General features: G+C 45.9%; 2 protein-coding genes across 5 annotated transcripts in view; one reads left to right on the forward strand and one right to left on the reverse strand.

Annotated features, from left to right (window-relative positions):
• Positions 1-14,660, forward strand: part of MUC6 (mucin 6, oligomeric mucus/gel-forming) — a 43,121-nt gene extending 28,461 nt beyond the window's left edge. The window contains exons 30-42 of the mRNA XM_030949094.1: positions 1,851-1,892; positions 2,116-2,349; positions 3,052-3,099; positions 4,391-4,679; positions 4,749-4,834; positions 5,332-5,775; positions 6,721-7,164; positions 8,606-9,052; positions 9,567-10,010; positions 10,246-10,248; positions 10,762-11,340; positions 12,597-12,699; positions 14,483-14,660. Of these exons, the coding sequence (XP_030804954.1) occupies positions 1,851-1,892; positions 2,116-2,349; positions 3,052-3,099; positions 4,391-4,679; positions 4,749-4,834; positions 5,332-5,775; positions 6,721-7,164; positions 8,606-9,052; positions 9,567-10,010; positions 10,246-10,248; positions 10,762-11,340; positions 12,597-12,699; positions 14,483-14,660 (3,341 nt within the window). The remainder of the gene's footprint in view (positions 1-1,850; positions 1,893-2,115; positions 2,350-3,051; positions 3,100-4,390; positions 4,680-4,748; positions 4,835-5,331; positions 5,776-6,720; positions 7,165-8,605; positions 9,053-9,566; positions 10,011-10,245; positions 10,249-10,761; positions 11,341-12,596; positions 12,700-14,482) is intronic.
• A 1,285-nt stretch (positions 14,661-15,945) lies between these two features.
• The window catches only part of AP2A2 (adaptor related protein complex 2 subunit alpha 2), a 44,728-nt gene continuing 41,338 nt past the window's right edge, over positions 15,946-19,335 (reverse strand). For all 4 annotated transcript variants that reach the window (XM_030948589.1, XM_030948587.1, XM_030948588.1 and 1 more), the window contains one exon: positions 15,946-18,619. In XM_030948589.1, the coding sequence (XP_030804449.1) occupies positions 18,542-18,619 (78 nt within the window). In that variant the 3' untranslated portion in view covers positions 15,946-18,541. The remainder of the gene's footprint in view (positions 18,620-19,335) is intronic.

Raw genomic sequence — 19,335 nt, forward strand, 5'->3', positions numbered from 1 at the left:
GCAGGCTTCCAGAAAGGAGTTTGTAAACCAGAAATGTTCAGAAGTGTAGATTGAAAGTGCATAAAAAGATATAGGATATAGGCATTAGGTTAAAAATGCAACCAAAAACTGAGTCATCTGAGAAAGATAATTAGAAGTTCTATAAGCAGTGAGCAAGCCCAGCTCCAGTTGGATTTATTAGCTCAGCTTCAGCCTTTTTCCCACTGGTTGGTTCATTTATGGAGTTCAAGGAGCACCCAGTCTATTGACTCTAAATAATGTAAGCAAGCCCCAAAGCAGAGTCACACAGGTATCAGTGTAGCATCTTTGTCCAGGCTTCTAAAGTCCTGTTCTCTGGAGGATGACTCTGCCAGCATAAATTACTTTCTGATTCTGTGGCTTGTGGAGCCTCATTTACCCTCATACCAACATGCACTTCAGCCAATAAACCATCTTGGACCATGGCTGTCAGGGAAAGCAGAGGTAAAAATAGGTCCCAAAGGAGTCAAAACACATGAAAGCTGACATTGTGACAGATTATTTGTGCCCCGAGGCAAGGAGAGTCTATAGTATGATGTTATTTAGCTTTTCAATACAAATTGCATAAAGCTGCAAGTGTGGCTGATTTGGAACATAATAAAAGCCAATGGACAAAGCCCATATGGACTTTAGCCAAAGTGACAACAAAGATAACTACTTATATATTAAACAAATCTAATACAGAAAAATATAGAAAATTAGAACAGAGACAGACATGAGACAATTGAAAATAAATATAAACTCAGAAATATTTGGTAAGCTTATGAGAACATGAATACAACCATCATACTGAAAATATTTGAAAAATAAAGAATTATCTCTAAAATATTAATATCTTCTTTATAATTTATCTGGTTTTAATTTTTCTATGAATTGGTTACTCACATTATATTTTTACCTTTACTCCAAAAGAACATACAACATCAATTTTTACCACACCAAACATGACTACAACCATCACTACCCCTTCCATAACTACCTCAGTGAAAAGAACCATGGCCACTACACCAAAGTCTGTTCCCTCATCACCTTCTGCCTCATCAACTGCTACTTCAACTGAGACAGAACAAGCAGGGGTCACCTCACCACCCTTCAAGACCACCACCAAAAGGGAAATGGCAACCTCCTCAATACCTACTCAAACCACAACTCAGAGCACAACTTTCAGCCAGCCTAAACTAACAACAGCAGGTAAATAGCACTTCCTTACATCTGTCAGGTGAAGCCATCACTCACAAGGTATATGTCAATATACTCCTTATAAAAAAAGCCAAGCATCCTTACTACTGGTCTTAACATTGCTAACAGAAAGGAAAGGACAGGGACAAGAAATGTGATTAAAATGGAAATTTATCTTGCCAATGGAGCAAGCATCTGACCTCCAAATATGATGTTAAAGCTAAAATTTCTCTTCCAACAGTTCCTCCAAATTTAGATAAAATCTCTCTATGCCTCAAAGCGAGTTCTTGAAAACTCACAGACCATAGAACATATATTCCCCCTACCCCTATATATATTTCATAGTAAGAAATACTCCCCCCAAAAATATCAACCTTTTTGAATGTCTGTCACTCAATATACAAACAAGGACGATGTCCTCTGAGGCTGTTTGACAACATGAATTACTACATCAGCAACTGACAGGCTGGGATAGTATGTGGGAAGTTTACTGTAGTGGGAGGGCAGCTGTACACTCTTTCCCAAATCCAGGTTTCTCCCACAAAGTACTGTTGGGGTGCATATATATTGGTCTTCTTGTGCAAGCAATTACAGCTCCCTCTAGGAACCTTACCAGCTCCCAGCCATTACTAATATTCATTCTTTCACCACAGAGAGTGAGGGAACCGAAGCAACCACTCTGCACTACCCAGAAGGTGAGTAAAAGGGACTAGAGAGATGCCCTTGGCCTAAGACTCTGCTTCACTTACCTCAGCTTTTCCAGATGATGGTCTTGCCCAGTTTGGAATACTTGGGAGAGGAAAGATGTGCATCCAACAAGGCTCTTCTTTCCTCAGGAACTTCAGAAAAAGGCAGGGGATGTCAAATTGTTAGAGGCACCCTTCAGACCTCAATCAACTTGTGCTCTTCTCTCTGCAGTTGTCACCCACTTAAGAACAACCTTGACACAGCCTGTGCAGCGCCTCATGACACAGACACAGACCCCCCCTGCCACATCCACCAGCAGCACTTCTGTCCCAAGAGAGACCAGCCCTGCCACCAGCCCAGAAGTTCCGCTGACAAGGACATTTCCAAGCTCCAGCTCTTTGCCTGTTACTTCAGCCTCATCTGCTTCTTCCCTCTCCTCAACCCAGCTGGGAACATCATATCCTGGTAAGGCTCCTCCCTGCCCTTCTTGCTGCTCTGCCTGCTTCTTCCAGCTCCCACCCTTCTCTTCTAAGCAGCATGTCCCACAAAGGCTTCAGTTTTGGTACTTATTCTCAATTCCCCCTGCTATTGCCACAGGACACCAGCAGGTCCTGGGCCTGACCCACACATGACCCTGACTGTATCCTTCTCCCTGCAACTTCAGGGCTTTGGCTCTGGGGCACAGGCCTCTGTTGAGGGCTCAGGCATCCATGAGTTCCTGCCATACAGCTACCAATCAGATAGAAGCTAAAACACCTCTCTCTTCTTACAGTGCTGCCCTGAGAATGCACAGTGGGGCAGGGGTGAACAAAAGGCAGGGAAACTAGAAACACATGTCCAATTTACAGCTCAGGACAGTTTTGAGTGAGAGGCATAACCCAAGGCATCATCTCCAGCCAGAGGATGCCTAGGCCCTGGCGCATCCATGAAAAGTGCCATTCAACAAATATGACCTTGTGGACCAGTGCTGACCCTGAGTGCAAGAGTCACCAGTGGAGGGTGGGCAAGAAAGTGTACACTCAACTCCAGGCTAAAGTTCTTTCACTTAGACTCACATGCCAGATTTGTCTTAGTGTTGATACTCCTTTGGGGAGATGCCACAACATGCTTTACCTAGAATCCTTCCCAAGACTCAATCATTCTTTTCTCTCATCCCTTTCTTTGTAGCAAGGGAGCCAACCAGAGCTAAGACACCAACTACTAAAGTAGTACCAGGTGAGTGCTCTGGTCATCAAAGAGATAAGAGTCATCCCTGGCCAATGCATCCATATCCCTTCACTAGCCATGGCCCTCCCATGGATCCCTCCCAGAGAAGTCTGAGAAAGCCAGTTTTAAACTACCAGTAAACAAGTGATACCTCTTCCCCACTCAGCTGTTCCAGGAAGAAGGAGTGAGATAACTTGCTAGAGGTCAACCTTCAAAATAGTCAACAGCAAGTATTTATGAAAGAGAAGCAGGACAGGATGGAACATATTTAGGATAATGGACACCTTTATTAACTGAAAAAAACCTCAAACCCAAAACCAACCAGATTTACTGGGAACCAGGCCTCCCATCCTGGCCCATAACTAAGCACAAAACCTTCAAACCAGAAGAGTCAATATCACCCAACTTCCCATAAGCCAGCAACATACGAATGACCTCTGCTTCCCTCTTGGCAGCCTTCACCCATGAACAGTCAACTGTGCCTCACATCGAGCCACCTGTGACCACACACAAGACCATGGCCACCACCTCCATCAGCGGCACCTCCAAGACCTCTGTCTCCACTGAAGTCCCTCTGGAAACAGCCTCTCCACATCCCAGCTCTCCACCTGCCCCCAGCAGCCCACTCAGCACCCGGCTGCCCTCCACTGCCACCACTTCCACAGCCTCCTCCACAGCAGCTCCCAGCACCAGGCCCACACCTACAACCCTGAGGCCCAGGCCTTCTTCCCCAACAACCAGTGCTGCAAAGGAGTCTCCTGTCACAGAGTCCTCTGCACCCACCACGGCCAAAACCAGCACGCTGCCATCACCTGCTTCTTCTCCCTCCTCAACTGTGTCCTCAACATGGCTCAGCTCCTCACAGCCTGGTAAGGCTCTCTCTTACCTGTCCTGCTGCTTCTGCCTGCTTCCCTTTTCTCTTTTTCATTTCCACGAGTGCAGACCAATTCCATATTTTCTTTAAATTTGCTCTCCATTCCAAATTCTTTTTGAATCAGCAGTGTGATGTGGTTGCCATTTGACCACCGCTGACATGGTGGCCAGTGTGGGAGTGACTACTGCCCTGGGGCTCTAGTCACTCCCACATTGGCCACCATGTCAGTTCTGAAGTGGGCAAACTTTAATGTGCTCCTGTTGCTTGGGAGATGTGCACATCCACACAGGGTCCACATCCAGAAAGAGGAAGAGGCACAATGCCAGTTGGAAAGCAGCATGTCATTTTCCTCCCTTTTTCCTCCCTTTTTCCTCCTCTTCTCATTATGCCCTCATGCACAACTGACGTGTGCTTCCCTCCTGGCAGCCTTCACCCACAAACAGTCAACTGTGCCACACACTGGGCAGCCTGTGACCACAGAGAAGATCACAGCCACCACCTCCATCAGCAGCACCTCCAAGACCTCTGTCTCCACAGGAGCCAGCCCGCCAAGCAGCACAGAAGCCCCTCTGGAAACAGCCTCTCCACATCCCAGCTCTCCACCTGCCCCCAGCAGCCCACTCAGCACCTGGCTGCCCTCCACTGCCACCACTTCCACAGCCTCCTCCACAGCAGCTCCCAGCACCAGCCCCAGGCCCACACCTACAACCCTGAGGCCCAGGCCTTCTTCCCCAACAACCAGTGCTGCAAAGGAGTCTCCTGCCACAGAGTCCTCTGCACCCACCACGGCCAAAACCAGCACGCTGCCATCACCTGCTTCTTCTCCCTCCTCAACTGTGTCCTCAACATGGCTCAGCTCTGTACATCCTGGTGAGGCTCCTGCCTGAATTCCATTTTTCATTCTTTCTGTACAGCCACACAGGCTGCTTGCAGAGTTGCTTTAGCTTTTGCTCTTGATCCCCTGTGTTTCTGCATTGGAACACTGGAACGGCCTTACTTAGGAAGGGCTCTGGGACACTGGTCTCTCCCATGGAGTCTGAACTGCCAGTCTCACAAGGGACTGTGTTTAAGCTCTCCCTGTTCCCTGAAGGGACACATGCATATTCACACAGGGTCCTCTCCCAGGAATTGGTAGTGGGATGCTGCCTGTTGGAAGGCACTCTATCCATTTCCTCCCTTTTTAAAACAGAAACCAGACAGCTTGTAGACAGGACACACAGTCTCAGTGCTCCCTTTTTCCCAGGGAATACTCAGTGCAGCACAGCCCTGCTGTTTTTGTTCATATCCTAAATATGAGGCCTCTGGCCGCCTCCATTTCAACTTTTGCTGCCCTCATCCTCAAAACCTCTCTGCTTTACTTCCAGCAGCCTTCACCCACAAACAGTCAACTGTGCCTCACATTGGGCCACCTGTGACCACAGAGAAGACCACAGCCACCACCTCCATCAGCAGCACCTCCAGGACCTCTTTCTCCACAGGGAGCAACCCACCAAGCAGCACAGAAGCCCCTCTGGAAACAGCCTCTCCACATCCCAGCTCTCCACCTGCTCCCAGCAGCCCGCTCAGCACCCGGCTGCCCTCCACTGCCACCACTTCCACAGCCTCCTCCACAGCAGCTCCCAGCACCAGCCCCAGGCCCACACCTACAACCCTGAGGCCCAGGCCTTCTTCCCCAACAACCAGTGCTGCAAAGGAGTCTCCTGTCACAGAGTCCTCTGCACCCACCACGGCCAAAACCAGCACGCTGCCATCACCTGCTTCTTCTCCCTCCTCAACTGTGTCCTCAACATGGCTCAGCTCCTCACAGCCTGGTAAGGCTCCCTCCTAGCTATCCTGCTCTGCACAGCTTCTCCAACTCTCCCATTACTATACCCTCAATGAACTATACGGTACTTGTGGATCTTTGTCTGCTCACCCCACCATTCCCACTGCCTTTGCTCAGCTTGGTTCTTGGTAAATTCCTGGGCTTTTGCACTGGCTCTGCTTGGGACAGAGCTCATTATTGTTCCCAGCAGGCTCCTGGTACTGTGTTCAGATGTGAGTCCCAGCCAGTGTTGATGGCGCACAAGTGCTTTGGTGATTGAACAGGAGTGCCAGCTCCACCCCTGGGCCTCCTCTGTTTGTCCTTCTGCCAGCCAGGGAGTGGGCATGGGGTGGTCACGAGTCCATCAGGGACACAGCCTGCATAGCTGGCCCAAAGCCAGTGTCCAAGGAGACACTGCATGCCACAGAATATCATGCTGAGCTGTACATTGTGGGTGGACTCAGTGGGACAGTTATTCCGACGCAGCCATTGCTTAGAGACTGGCTGAATATTGTCCAGTGGCAAGAAGTTGTAAGTCATAGCCATCTTGTGGGAGGAGCTTGGTTTGTTTTTCCTTTAGTTTCTTTACTTCTGAAGACTTTTTCCATCCAGAGTCATATGGCTGTTCTTGCTTTTTCCAAATGTCTCCCCATGCCTGTCGAGTGGTAGCAAATGAGTGATTGCCAACATAGGCACTTCACATCCAGACAGGGTCACCCCATCATGATGAAAAAGCTAAATGGATGAGCAAAATGCCTGTACCTTCCTCTTCCCAGAAAAATATAGTGCAATACTAGGCTTAACTTCTTCCCCTAACAATATAACACAAGGCTTGTGCCCATCTCCTTCACTTTGCCCTTTTGTTTATATCCTAAATATGAGGCCTCTGACCGCCTCCATTTCAACTTTTGCTGCCCTCATCCTCAAAACCTCTCTGCTTTACTTCCAGCAGCCTTCACCCACAAACAGTCAACTGTGCCTCACATTGGGCCACCTGTGACCACAGAGAAGACCACAGCCACCACCTCCATCAGCAGCACCTCCAGGACCTCTTTCTCCACAGGGAGCAACCCACCAAGCAGCACAGAAGCCCCTCTGGTAACAGCCTCTCCACATCCCAGCTCTCCACCTGCCCCCAGCAGCCCGCTCAGCACCTGGCTGCCCTCCACTGCCACCACTTCCACAGCCTCCTCCACAGCAGCTCCCAGCACCAGCCCCAGGCCCACACCTACAACCCTGAGGCCCAGGCCTTCTTCCCCAACAACCAGTGCTGCAAAGGAGTCTCCTGTCACAGAGTCCTCTGCACCTACCACGGCCAAAACCAGCACGCTGCCATCACCTGCTTCTTCTCCCTCCTCAGCTGTGTCCTCAACATGGTTCAGCTCCTCACAGCCTGGTAAGGCTCCCTCCTATCCATCCTGGTGCTTCCCCCCTCTTGCTTTTCCACTCATCCTTTCCAGACATAAAGGTTGCTTGCAAAATTGTTTTATTTTTCGCTCCCCATTCCCCCCTTTTTCTGATTTCGAACACTAGTATCATCTTACTTCGTTATGGATCTGGGGCACTTCTCTCTCCCATGGAGCATTCCTGTCTTAAAGGTGACTGTCTTTATGCTCTCCTTGTTATTAAAAGGAGACATGCATATCCAGACAGGGTGCTCTTCTAAGAACAAGTACTGGGATCTTGCCTCTTGGAAGCTACTATAAGCATTTCCTCCCTTTTGAGGACAGAAGCCAGACAGTGGCTTGTGGAGAAGACTCACAATCCCAGTGTTCCTTTTTTCCCAGAAATACTCACTATAGCATTAGCATTCCATTTTAAATTCTATCCACAATCTGAGTCCTCTGAGCACCTCCATTTCCTCCTCTTGTCATCATGCACAACTGACCTGTTTTCTACCTGGCAGCCTTCACTCTTGAACAGTCAACTCTGCCACACATTGGGCCACCTGTGACTACAGAGAAGACCACAGCTGCTACCTCCATCAGCAGCACCTCCAAGACCTCTGTCTCCACAGAAGTGCCTCTGGAAACAGCCTCTCCACATCCCAGCTCTCCACCTGCCCCCAGCAGCCCACTCAGCACCCGGCTGCCCTCCACTGCCACCACTTCCACAGCCTCCTCCACAGCAGCTCCCAGCCCCAGACCCACACCTACAACCCTGAGGCCCAGGGCTTCTTCCCCAACAACCAGTGCTGCAAAGGAGTCTCCTGTCACAGAGTCCTCTGCACCCACCACGGCCAAAACCAGCACGCTGCCATCACCTGCTTCTTCTCCCTCCTCAACTGTGTCCTCAACATGGCTCAGCTCTGCACATCGTGGTGAGGCTCCCTCCTACCAATCCTGCTATTTCCTCCTGCTCTCCCATTTCCCTTCTTAGTTTCCAATTGCAAAGGCTGCTTGCAGAGTTGTTTTAATTTTTGATTACCATTCCCCCTTCTCTCTGCATTAGATCACTGGCATGGCTCTGCTTAGTTAGTGCTCTGGGACACTGGTCTCTCCCATGGAGTCTGAACTGCCAGTCTCACAAGGGACTGTGTTTAAGCTCTCCCTGTTCCCTGAAGGGACACATGCATATTCACACAGGGTCCTCTCCCAGGAATTGGTAGTGGGATGCTGCCTGTTGGAAGGCACTCTATCCATTTCCTCCCTTTTTAAAACAGAAACCAGACAGCTTGTAGACAGGACACACAGTCTCAGTGCTCCCTTTTTCCCAGGGAATACTCAGTGCAGCACAGCCCTGCTGTTTTTGTTCATATCCTAAATATGAGGCCTCTGACCGCCTCCATTTCAACTTTTGCTGCCCTCATCCTCAAAACCTCTCTGCTTTACTTCCAGCAGCCTTCACCCACAAACAGTCAACTGTGCCTCACATTGGGCCACCTGTGACCACAGAGAAGACCACAGCCACCACCTCCATCAGCAGCACCTCCAGGACCTCTTTCTCCACAGGGAGCAACCCACCAAGCAGCACAGAAGCCCCTCTGGAAACAGCCTCTCCACATCCCAGCTCTCCACCTGCCCCCAGCAGCCCACTCAGCACCCGGCTGCCCTCCACTGCCACCACTTCCACAGCCTCCTCCACAGCGGCTCCCAGCACCAGCCCCAGGCCCACACCTACAACCCTGAGGCCCAGGCTTTCTTCCCCAACAACCAGTGCTGCAAAGGAGTCTCCTGTCACAGAGTCCTCTGCACCCACCACAGCCAAAACCAGCACGCTGCCATCACCTGCTTCTTCTCCCTCCTCAACTGTGTCCTCAACATGGCTCAGCTCCGCACAGCCTGGTAAGGCTCCTTCCGATCCATCCTGATGCTCCTTGCTGCTTTCCATTTTCATCTCTTCATTTCTATCAGAGCAGGTTGCTTGCAAAGTTGTTTTATTTTTTGCTCTCCTTTCGCATTTCTTTTTGCATCAGCATAGTGGAATGACCATTCTCTTCATTATGGCCCCGGAAAAGGTCACTCCCATGTAGCATGGCCTGCCAGTCTTGGAGAGGCAGTCCTTACGCAGTTCTTGTTCCTTGAAAGGACATGAACATTCAGAAAGGCCATCTTCCAGGAAGAGGAAGAGAGATCTTGCCCCTAGGAGGGCACCCTGTCCATTTTATCCCATTCAAGGGGGATGTAAGGAACAGCTTGTGGACAGACACAGTTCTAGTCCTCCCTCAAACTTCAGAATAGTCACTGCAGTACAGGAGATCTGGCTTTCCTTTTGCTCACAGTCTGAATCTTCAACCAACCATCTTTGCTTTCCCGTTCTGCCCTTATCCACAACTGACGTGTGCTTCCCTCCTGGCAGCCATCACCCACAAACAGTCAACTGTGCCACACATCGGGCCGCCTGTGACCACGCACAAGACCATGGCCACCACCTCCATCAGCAGCACCTCCAAGAGCTCTGTCTCCACAGGAGCCAGCCCGCCAAGCAGCACAGAAGCCCCTCTGGAAACAGCCTCTCCACATCCCAGCTCTCCACCTGCCCCCAGCAGCCCACTCAGCACCCGGCTGCCCTCCACTGCCACCACTTCCACAGCCTCCTCCACAGCAGCTCCCAGCACCAGCCCCAGGCCCACACCTACAACCCTGAGGCCCAGGCCTTCTTCCCCAACAACCAGTGCTGCAAAGGAGTCTCCTGTCACAGAGTCCTCTGCACCTACCACAGCCAAAACCAGCACGCTGCCATCACCTGCTTCTTCTCCCTCCTCAACTGTGTCCTCAACATGGCTCAGCTCCTCACAGCCTGGTAAGGCTTCTTCCTAAGCATCCTTTTCCTCCTTGCTCTTTCTAGCTCTCCTCCTTTCTGTCACTTGACCGATCCTCCCTATTTCCACTGTTTCTTTCAAAAACCACATGCCAGTTCTGCATTTGTGTGGCTGCTTACCCCTCCATTACTTTGCAATCGACCAGTTTGGTTTCCCAATGTATTCTTGGGCTTGTGCACTTGGTCTGCCTGGGACAGAGCTCATTATTGTTCCCAGCAGGTTTCCTGGTACTGTGTTCAGATGTGAGTCCCAGCCAGTGTTGATGGCGCACAAGTGCTTTGGTGATTGAACAGGAGTGCCAGCTCCATCCCTGGGCCTCCTCTGTTTGTCCTTCTGCCAGCCAGAGAGTGGGCATGGGGTGGTCACGAGTCCATCAGGGACACAGCCTGCATAGCTGGCCCAAAGCCAGTGTCCAAGGAGACACTGCATGCCACAGAATATCATGCTGAGCTGTACAGTGGGAGAGTAGGGCAGTTACTACCAGGTAGCCATTGCTTGGATACTGGCTGGATAGTGGCAAGTGGTGCAATGTGGTGAGTGACTGCCTTTGCATCTCATAGGTGGATCCTCATTTGGTTTTTAATTTCTTCATTTCGGAAATCTGTCTCTCTCTGGATATGCGTATGTGTTCCTGCTTTGGCTTTTCTGATTCTCTCCTCATGTCTGAGCAAGGGGAGAGAAGAAGTGTCCAGGTGGGCATTCTCAATTTTACCTGTGCCTTCCTCCTGGCAGCCATCACCCATCAACAGTCAACTGTGCCACACATTGCGCCACCTGTGACCACGCACCAGACCACAGCCACCACCTCCATCAGCAGCACCTCCAAGACCTCAGTCTCCACAGAAGTGCCTCTGGAAACCTCTCCAAATCCTAGCTCTCTGCCTGCCCCCAGCAGCCCACTCAGCACCCAGCTGCCATCCACTGCCACATCTCCATTCTCTTCTGCTTTGGCCTCAACCATCAGCACAACGTCTGTGCCTACATCCCTGACTACTTCCGCATTTAGGTCTGCTGAGAGCACTACACATCCTTACTTCCAAAACACCACATCGACTCCACATGGCAAAACATCTTCCTTCACTGTCCCTACCAGTATCTCTGCCCAGTCTAGGCCAGCGTTGATCCCAACTGTTTTGTCTACAACTACTACCTTTGCTCCCCATGTTATCACGACAGCTTCTACAAAGTCAGTTGAACAGAGTTCCCTGCGAACAACAACACTGACCACTGCCCGCACGACATCATCTCCTCCTCTCACCTCTGGACTTTCAACATCCCTGTCCTCTGTTGCGCCATCAACAGTGCCACACGGTAGTGTATCCCCATATCATTTCCTCTGTCATGGATTTGCTTTGAATGCCTTTTTTTTTTTGATGAGTGTATGAATTTTCTTTATGTATCCTTTGACTATGATCATGTTTGTACCCATTGGCTCATCTTTTTTGTCCTTTCTGCAGTTACTTTTCTATTGTCTGACTTCTTAGATTTCATATAGGTTCCCTGCTATTCAATATTTTAAACATTAAGAAGTGTGAGTTAAAGAGTCTAACAGGATGCACTTCAGGAGAGCCACAGAACCTTCACTCTCATCTTAAAAAGCAGTGTAAGAAACTTCTTATTGGAACAGGCTATCCCCTCATTACCCTGCAGCCTTCCTTTTAGCTCTCACATGCTTTACACACTTGGGCATATAGATACAGCATCTTAGTCTACTGCCCAGTTAGTAGTTCTCTTATTTTCCAATAAAAAAAAATCCCAAAGTCATACTACAGCATTAACTGAGCCTCCCCTGCAATAATGTTCAATAATCTATAACCTTTCTCTCAGCAGAGGGCCTGACTGTGCTTAAAAGATCATTGTGCAGGATCAGGTGTGAGCAGTGTATGAATTGCCTTCATAATTTTCAACATCTTTGTCTCCTTAATATAAACTTCAAACACTGTCTTTGAACTCATTGGAAAACTTGTGTTTTCAGTCAGCTTTCTGCTTCATAAAGTGCTTAGTGTGGTGCTTCAAGGCAGGGGAAAATATAACACTGAACATAGAATTGTCATCTAACATGTAGCATTACACATTCTCCCTAACAAGGCAAGTTGTGAACTTCTGGCTACCTATAAATATATCCTTAAAATGAGTAAATTAAGCAGTTTTCAAATAAGTAAAGTCTGTGAACCAGAAATAATTCTACCAGAATGAGCCAGCTGGTTTTTCTCTTTGCATCTTTGTGTTCTCAGCATAGGATTAGTTTTTCCATGCTGGACTGAATGTGTACTATATTCTTAACTGGATTTTTTTGCTCATTTGTAATTCCAACAACTTCTGTTTTCTTAAAAAAGAAATTTATTCTTTTCTTTTGTTGTCCTCCAGGGTAAGCCTCTCCTGAAACTTTAGTGCCCAGTTTAAAATCTTCTCTTGCTGTGTAGCTCACTTGTGACTTGTTAATTATCTCATGCAATAAGAATGGTTTCCCAGGAAACCAAATATGGAGGCTTTGGGCACCTAACAAAGGTCACTCAAGAAGACCAAGATGAATTATAGCAGAAATTTTTTCTTTTTACATTTGACAGAGCGTTGTCGAGAAGTTGAATATGAAGAAGAAATAACTTACAAAGGCTGTTCCACAAATGTCACTTTGAGCCGTTGTGAAGGATCATGTCCCTCTTCAACAAAGTAAGGATAACTGAGGCTGTACAGTACTAAAGTTGTTTTCCTTATTTGGTCATCTCTAAGTAGGGAAATTCATGAACAACTGTGCCTTTATAATTCAGGGAGGAAAATGTGGTTAGCATCCACCCAGCAATGTACAATGTTGCTGTATAAACTGGTTAATAGCAACAATAAGGTCATTAATTACGCAGGGATTTACATCTAATCAAGGAAGGTCATCTCACTTCCTTAAGTTTTTGTTGTTTTGCTTTTAAAAAAAAGCCAGACATCAATACTCCAGGTTTGGAGGGCTATTTTGTTGTTTTTGATGGTTGGGGGTTTGGTTTTGTTTGTTTGTTTTTTAAAGACTGAAAAAGTGGTTTAGACTTTATAAATACCTATTTCAAATAGCTAAGGTAGTAAAGTAAGAAATTTCATCTAAGGTAACTAATGCCACTTCAGTTGTCTCATAACATGCTCCTAGTACTGTAATTCAGGTATATTTTATAACTACAAGGGTACTATCTGAGCCTGTGCAGTTCTGCTCCCCATTAGGAGAATTTGACAGGAAGTCAAGGCTTCAATACAAGTAAACATTGCAGCAGTATTAGAGTTCAGTTACTGGGGGCTGGGGGGGAAGTTATATTCCCAACAATCCAAGCCAATACAATGTTCAAGAATGGAAAACAATGAAGGGTTCTGCTTTTGCAGAACTAATTTAGGAACTAGTTTAAATTAATCCTTATGCTAAAAATTGTCCCCTTCAAAGCAAATTCAAGCATCCCCCAGCATTTTGAAAACTGAGCGACTGACCTTGTATGCTGAGTTGACAAAAGGGCTGTGAAACCTGGAGGAAGACTTTTAGAGTTAAGGTTTATCTCAATTGCTAAGAAAGTTGTGTTAAAACCCAGTTTTAACTGAAACCAAGAAAACTTTTCTCCGTTTCAAAAGTGGGTTTTCAAAAAAACATTTTTTCCCTTAACTCACTTTTCCCCATACCTGAGTTCTGGCCTGTTACCAAAACAGTTTCCCACTGACAGAGAAAGGCAGAACCAAGGCCAGCAGGAGGCTGAACATGGCCAGGAATCAACAGCCTGAGAACTGCAGTACTAAAAGGACAGACTCAAATCCTTACCTGCCTATTCAAGCTCTCACTTCACCTACCTGTGCTGTGAATTCAGCAATTAAGTGCAAGTCTTCTACCTTGTTAGCTGACTTCAAACTCAGAACTGGCATCATACAGCCACCACCTCAGATTCCAGCACTAACTGTGCAGTGGGAGAAAGGGGTTTTCTTTGCTCTGTGAACTGCAAAAGGAACACACACAATTCAGCATCTGCAAAAGAGACCTTCTGTAAACTCTAAGTAGTCCAGTGCACAGCTTTAACAAATTTAATTCCTAGGTACTTTACAAATATTCAGAAGGCCAAAAAGAGACGAGGGGAATCAAATTCTATTAGTTTTCCAGTGAGGCCTGAGGCCTAACAGATGATGAGATCATAGAATCACAGACTAGCCTGAGCTGGAAAGGACCCACAAGGATCATCAAGTTCATCCTGTTCTAAAATGGAAGGCAGCAGCTGAGTACACCAGAGTTTCTGCGTCATGAGAACTTAAAATGGAATCATTTCCCACATTATTTGTAGTCTTGCAGTTGACAGAACCATTCAACTGAGGGCTGTGCTCTTTCCTCTAAACATCTCACCATAGGAAAGAAAGAAGTTCATTGAAAGAAGTTCACTTGAAAGGCTGTGAGCCTAAAATGCTGTAAACAAATGCCAACTGATTATCCCTCCCTTCCACACAGGCTGGATGTTGAGAAGATGATGGTCATCACAACATGTGGCTGCTGTAGGCCACTTGAACTTCTTAAGAAGCAATTCCAACTGCCATGCCAAGACCCAGATAACCCTGGAAGAAGGCTGACCACAGAAATAATTGCTTTTAGTGGCTGTGTGTGTAACTTCGACAGTTGCACACACTAGCCAGACCTGATGGCTGCAGATACCATTTTTTGTAATTAAACCCTGATCACAAGTTAATCCTTCCACAGCTCATTGCTGGGTTCTCTTGTACTGATTACACAGGACAGCCTTGCTGTCACACTGCCTGAGCAGCTGCCTGGACTACCAATGGAGTCACCAGATAAATTATTCCTGATCAGGAGCAGGGTGGGGTGCACAGGAGGAAAGAAAGAACAGGCACAGAAATAAAGAACAAGCTGAGGGTGGCAATCAGGAGGGAAGACAAGAAACTGTTTGGCCTTGCTCAGAGTGATTTATTCAACCAGAGGCTAAAACCTGGCCCATGCACTGGGCAGTATCAGAAATTTGATGTTCAAATAAAGTAGAAGGAACTGAATTTGCTAACTTCTTTCTCCTTATTTGACCAATTATTTTAACTGAAAAATAGTCTGTTAGGTTCACTACAGTCAATTTGACCCTGTGGAAGAGCACACTACTTGAGTGGGAGAGGGGAAGTGACCTGTTCCCTGCCTTTGAAGGTGAACACAGCATGTCTCATCATCCACAGATGACAGGGTTGGAAAGCAAGGTGCTACACGACCCAAAGGTGAATGGTGAGGTTTCCACAAGCACCCTTAGTATGGTGGGACATTTCCAGAAAGGTAACTAACACACACATGGAGCAGCTTTGGGATAAAGCAGGAAGCTGAAGGCATTTCTCGGCAAGAAATCAAAGCCCACACCCATCTTCCAGGATACAAGTGGTTCAGTCACAAGCAATTTCTACTTGCTGCAACTCCAGACAACCTTTACTTTGTTAAAAAGCTATATGATTGCAGAAGAGCTCAGAGTGCCCTTTTTTCCCTTTTAGCAAATGTAAGAGAAGAACCTGAAGCATACATTTAAAGCTTATGTGGTTATTTAGTAGTTTAGATTACTCTTCTTCTACAGTGCCATCAACCCTGCATCCAATACATGTGTGTGCTGCTTAGCCTCAACCCCACTATTAGTGCAGTTTACTGCAGCAAGCACTGCTCATGTACTTACTGCTGTTAAACACTCTAGGGAGAAACATTTGACACCTGGGGCTTTTTAAAAATAGAGTATTTATAACTTGTAACCAAATAAGAGCAAAATCAAACTCACTCACTGGAGGAGCAGAAATCCATAGAGCAGGTAAGACTCCAGTGAACAAACCCACTAGTGTTTCTCAGAGAAGAATCACAGCAATTGTGTTCCACAACAACCATTCCACAAGAGTATTTTTTATGCCTTCATGCCCCCAGACAAAAAAAGGACAGTTTCATCACTGGTCTAATCATTTATTTAATCTTAATATGTTCTTCTGATGAATATAGTCTAATATATAGTCTTCTATATGAAAATTCTCCACTTAATTTGACAGAACTTTGTTTTATACAAATAAGACAATCACCATAAATGTTACATACTGGAGTGTAGGTCAAGAATGAACATAGGCTACCTGTTTTGCTATTCAGTTATTTTCACATGTCAATGCCTGAAAATACTGCACTTAAAAACAATAACACTGTTTACTGCAGAAATTACTTTGTCTGCTTGACAGGATACATCACTGGTAAGTTAACCATCATTCACAAAAAAAATAAAATCAAGTATTTGTCTTTAATTTGTTCACTTTTCTGCTCATGGCTTCATTGAGCTGACACTGAATACAAAGAGTGAACAGTCATAAGCTTAACACAGTCACCACTGAAAAGACACTTTCCCTTACCCCCCCTTCTTCCCACATTTTAATGCACACTTTAGCACAGCTTGAACCAAAGCAAAGTGAAATAAAGTAGTGCAGTGTCTCAAGGTGTCCTTTAATGAGGGCACAGAACATTGTTCAGGGGGACAGATATACAACAGGATTTGGAAAATACAAAAGAGAACCTCCTCCTCTGTCTTTGCTAAGACTCCCTTTAGTTCAGCACATCAGATTTTAACAGAGCAGCCAAGAACATGGTTAACATAACAGGACTAATAATGAGACACAGAACATCATGAAGCCAAAACAAAAGGTATTCCATCAGTATTTGCCAACTGCCCAGCCTGACCGCAGGAACCACTCACCAAGATTTTCAGTGACAATATTTATGATTTAAGAGTCTTAAGTAAGAAGAATTTGAAAGGCCTTAAAGGGGCCAATTGTTCAAGAGAACTTTTGCAGTAAGACCAGGCCTTTAGCCTAGTTTTCAGCCATAATATCCAGTTACCAGCAATTTCTGGAAAAACAAAACACATCCCCCAAAATCCACACATCACAGCCAAACCTTTGTTCCTCATTTTTCTCTTTTACTCAAGTACGATCAGGAGCCTTCAGCCAAACCAAGTGATAATCTCCCAGTTACATCATTTAAGCTCAAAGCACTGAAGACAAAAAGCAAGGCACACTCAGTCATGGAGAATCCTGTCCCCTGCTGAGCATGGGCAGCATGACAGCAGCCCCATTTAAATGTATTTTCAGTGTCACCACCATGACTCGACACCTTCATTTCCTGGGCACATTTGCCTGTATGTGTTCTGACACAGCAGTCCCAGGCTTCCTTTCAGTGACCATGAGGAAATCTTGACCTGAGGTTCCCTTCTCCTGTCAGCAGGAGCTGATTTTGTTCACCATGATCTGTAGCTCTTGCTGACACCAGCCCAGGGTTTCTAACTGGGCCACCTCACCTGCTTTGGTTTAGCAGCTTCTGTTGCACCTCAAGGCTTGAGGAGCGTGAGCCAAAGTTTCTGTCCACTGACTTCTGCAGAGAGGCTGCAAAGAGTTTGATGTGAAACAAGGTATAAAGACATCGGCTGTAGAAACCTCTACAAAGCTGGACACTTTTGGGTTTTCTACTTTCAGTTTCAACAGAAGTTTTCTATACCATGTTGGACATTTTTACCACTGACAGAAAGGAAACTGCTTAGGTATCAGTTATTCAACTCTTGGGTCTGAACATTAATATACACTGGGGAAAAGATATTGATTAAATTACATTTTCACCTATGAGTGCATGCCTTACAGCCCTTCAAGGGCCCATTTCTTCCCACTTCTTTTATACAACACTAGTTTCTGCAGTTAATTGTATCACATGATTAGGACTATTACTTGTCAAGTCTGATGGCAAACAGAAAAAACATAGAACAGAATATTTAACTTCACTGAGAAACAACGAACAAGTATATACTCATTCACCCCCTAGCAGAGAAGCTCACCTCATGAATGGAGATAAGCAGGAGGATTAAGAATAGCTTTTGTGTTCAATCCAAAGATCAGAAAACATTAGGATGTAAAATATTACACGATTAATACCTTTAAGACTCTGGTCCTGTGGCATTTTTCAAATACAAGGACTGGTGACTCAACATAAATGTTCACTTTAATGAGATTCAAACACATCTTCAAATCTGCCCTTCCATCCAGTACACAACTCGTGGCAATGTTTAACTTTACAAAGTTTTGACTCTACATTAGCATGGGAATTAACCTTCCTGAGCAGCAGTACACTGTTTTCTTTCAGCTCAGAGCAGAGGAAGTATCTCTTAAAGGTACTGAAGCAGAAGGTTTTTGAGCTATTTTGAGCTGAAATCCTTGCTTGCCACAACGAAAACCATTTCCCTTCAACAAGTTTAAAAGCCTGACCTCTGCAAAAAAAGGAGCAAAAGACAGCCCTCCCACCCTTTATGTAACACACTAAAAGCCATTTTTAATGGAAAAGTCACTTCCCTGTACTGTACATTTTATAGTCTTAATTTCAAACAAGGGTCAAGTCCTATTAAGGCAGGGAGCTGGTATTGGTTAACATTGCAGTACTCAGACAGTGATGTACAAGACATTTATTTGCAGTATGATGACAGTGATATAAGTGGAAAAACCAAAACTGACATGGTTAATATTAAAACTGTTCTGACAGCAATTCACATAATCTCTGAGATACAGCTTCTTTACTTGTTCGTAGTGTGAGCCTATACATCTGAAAAAGAACATAAAATACTATTTAAACAGTTTGGCATTAAAGGAATGCACAGTCAACAGTGAAAACTAACAGTTACCTCTTACTTGCTCTGTAAGCTTTGTTAGGAAAAAGATCTCAAAATACTCAGAGGCAGCAAGCCACTGAGCATCACAGTTTTTCCAAACCACTGGCTGAACCAACCCTATCTTCAAACCCTTGTTGAGAATGGCTGAACCAACCCTATCTTCAAACCCTTGTTGAGAATTACTGTTACTCAAGTATTTTTGGGCTTTAACAGAAAGGTGTTGTCCAGAATATCTGTTAAAGAGGAGCAAATGCTGTGGAAAAGTCTAAAGACCCTGTACAACCACTTCTTCAGGGAACAGAAGACACAACCACCCAAACCCTATTTTTAATCCTCAGTTCATTTTGGTAACACCTCTGTCAAAAAACCTTTAGTAAAAATACTCTAAACATTGTACTCAGTGCCTTATGCTTTCATCTTTTAGCCTATTACTCTTTTAATCATTTAAAGTAGCAAAAGGAAGCATACTTAATGTGGTCCAAAGTGCACAAGACAGTCTGGAATATTATAACCATCTCTTCCAAGAGGAAAAGAGAATTACTCTGAAGAAGCAGCTTACCCAGCTGGGCCGAGACCAGCTGCTACAATTTAATTTCTTGTTGGAGTCTGCAGTCATAAGCAGCTATAGCAATAGTGATTTTTAAATATC

The sequence above is a fragment of the Camarhynchus parvulus genome, chromosome 5, assembly GCF_901933205.1.
Source record: "Camarhynchus parvulus chromosome 5, STF_HiC, whole genome shotgun sequence".
Lineage (NCBI taxonomy): Eukaryota > Metazoa > Chordata > Aves > Passeriformes > Thraupidae > Camarhynchus > Camarhynchus parvulus.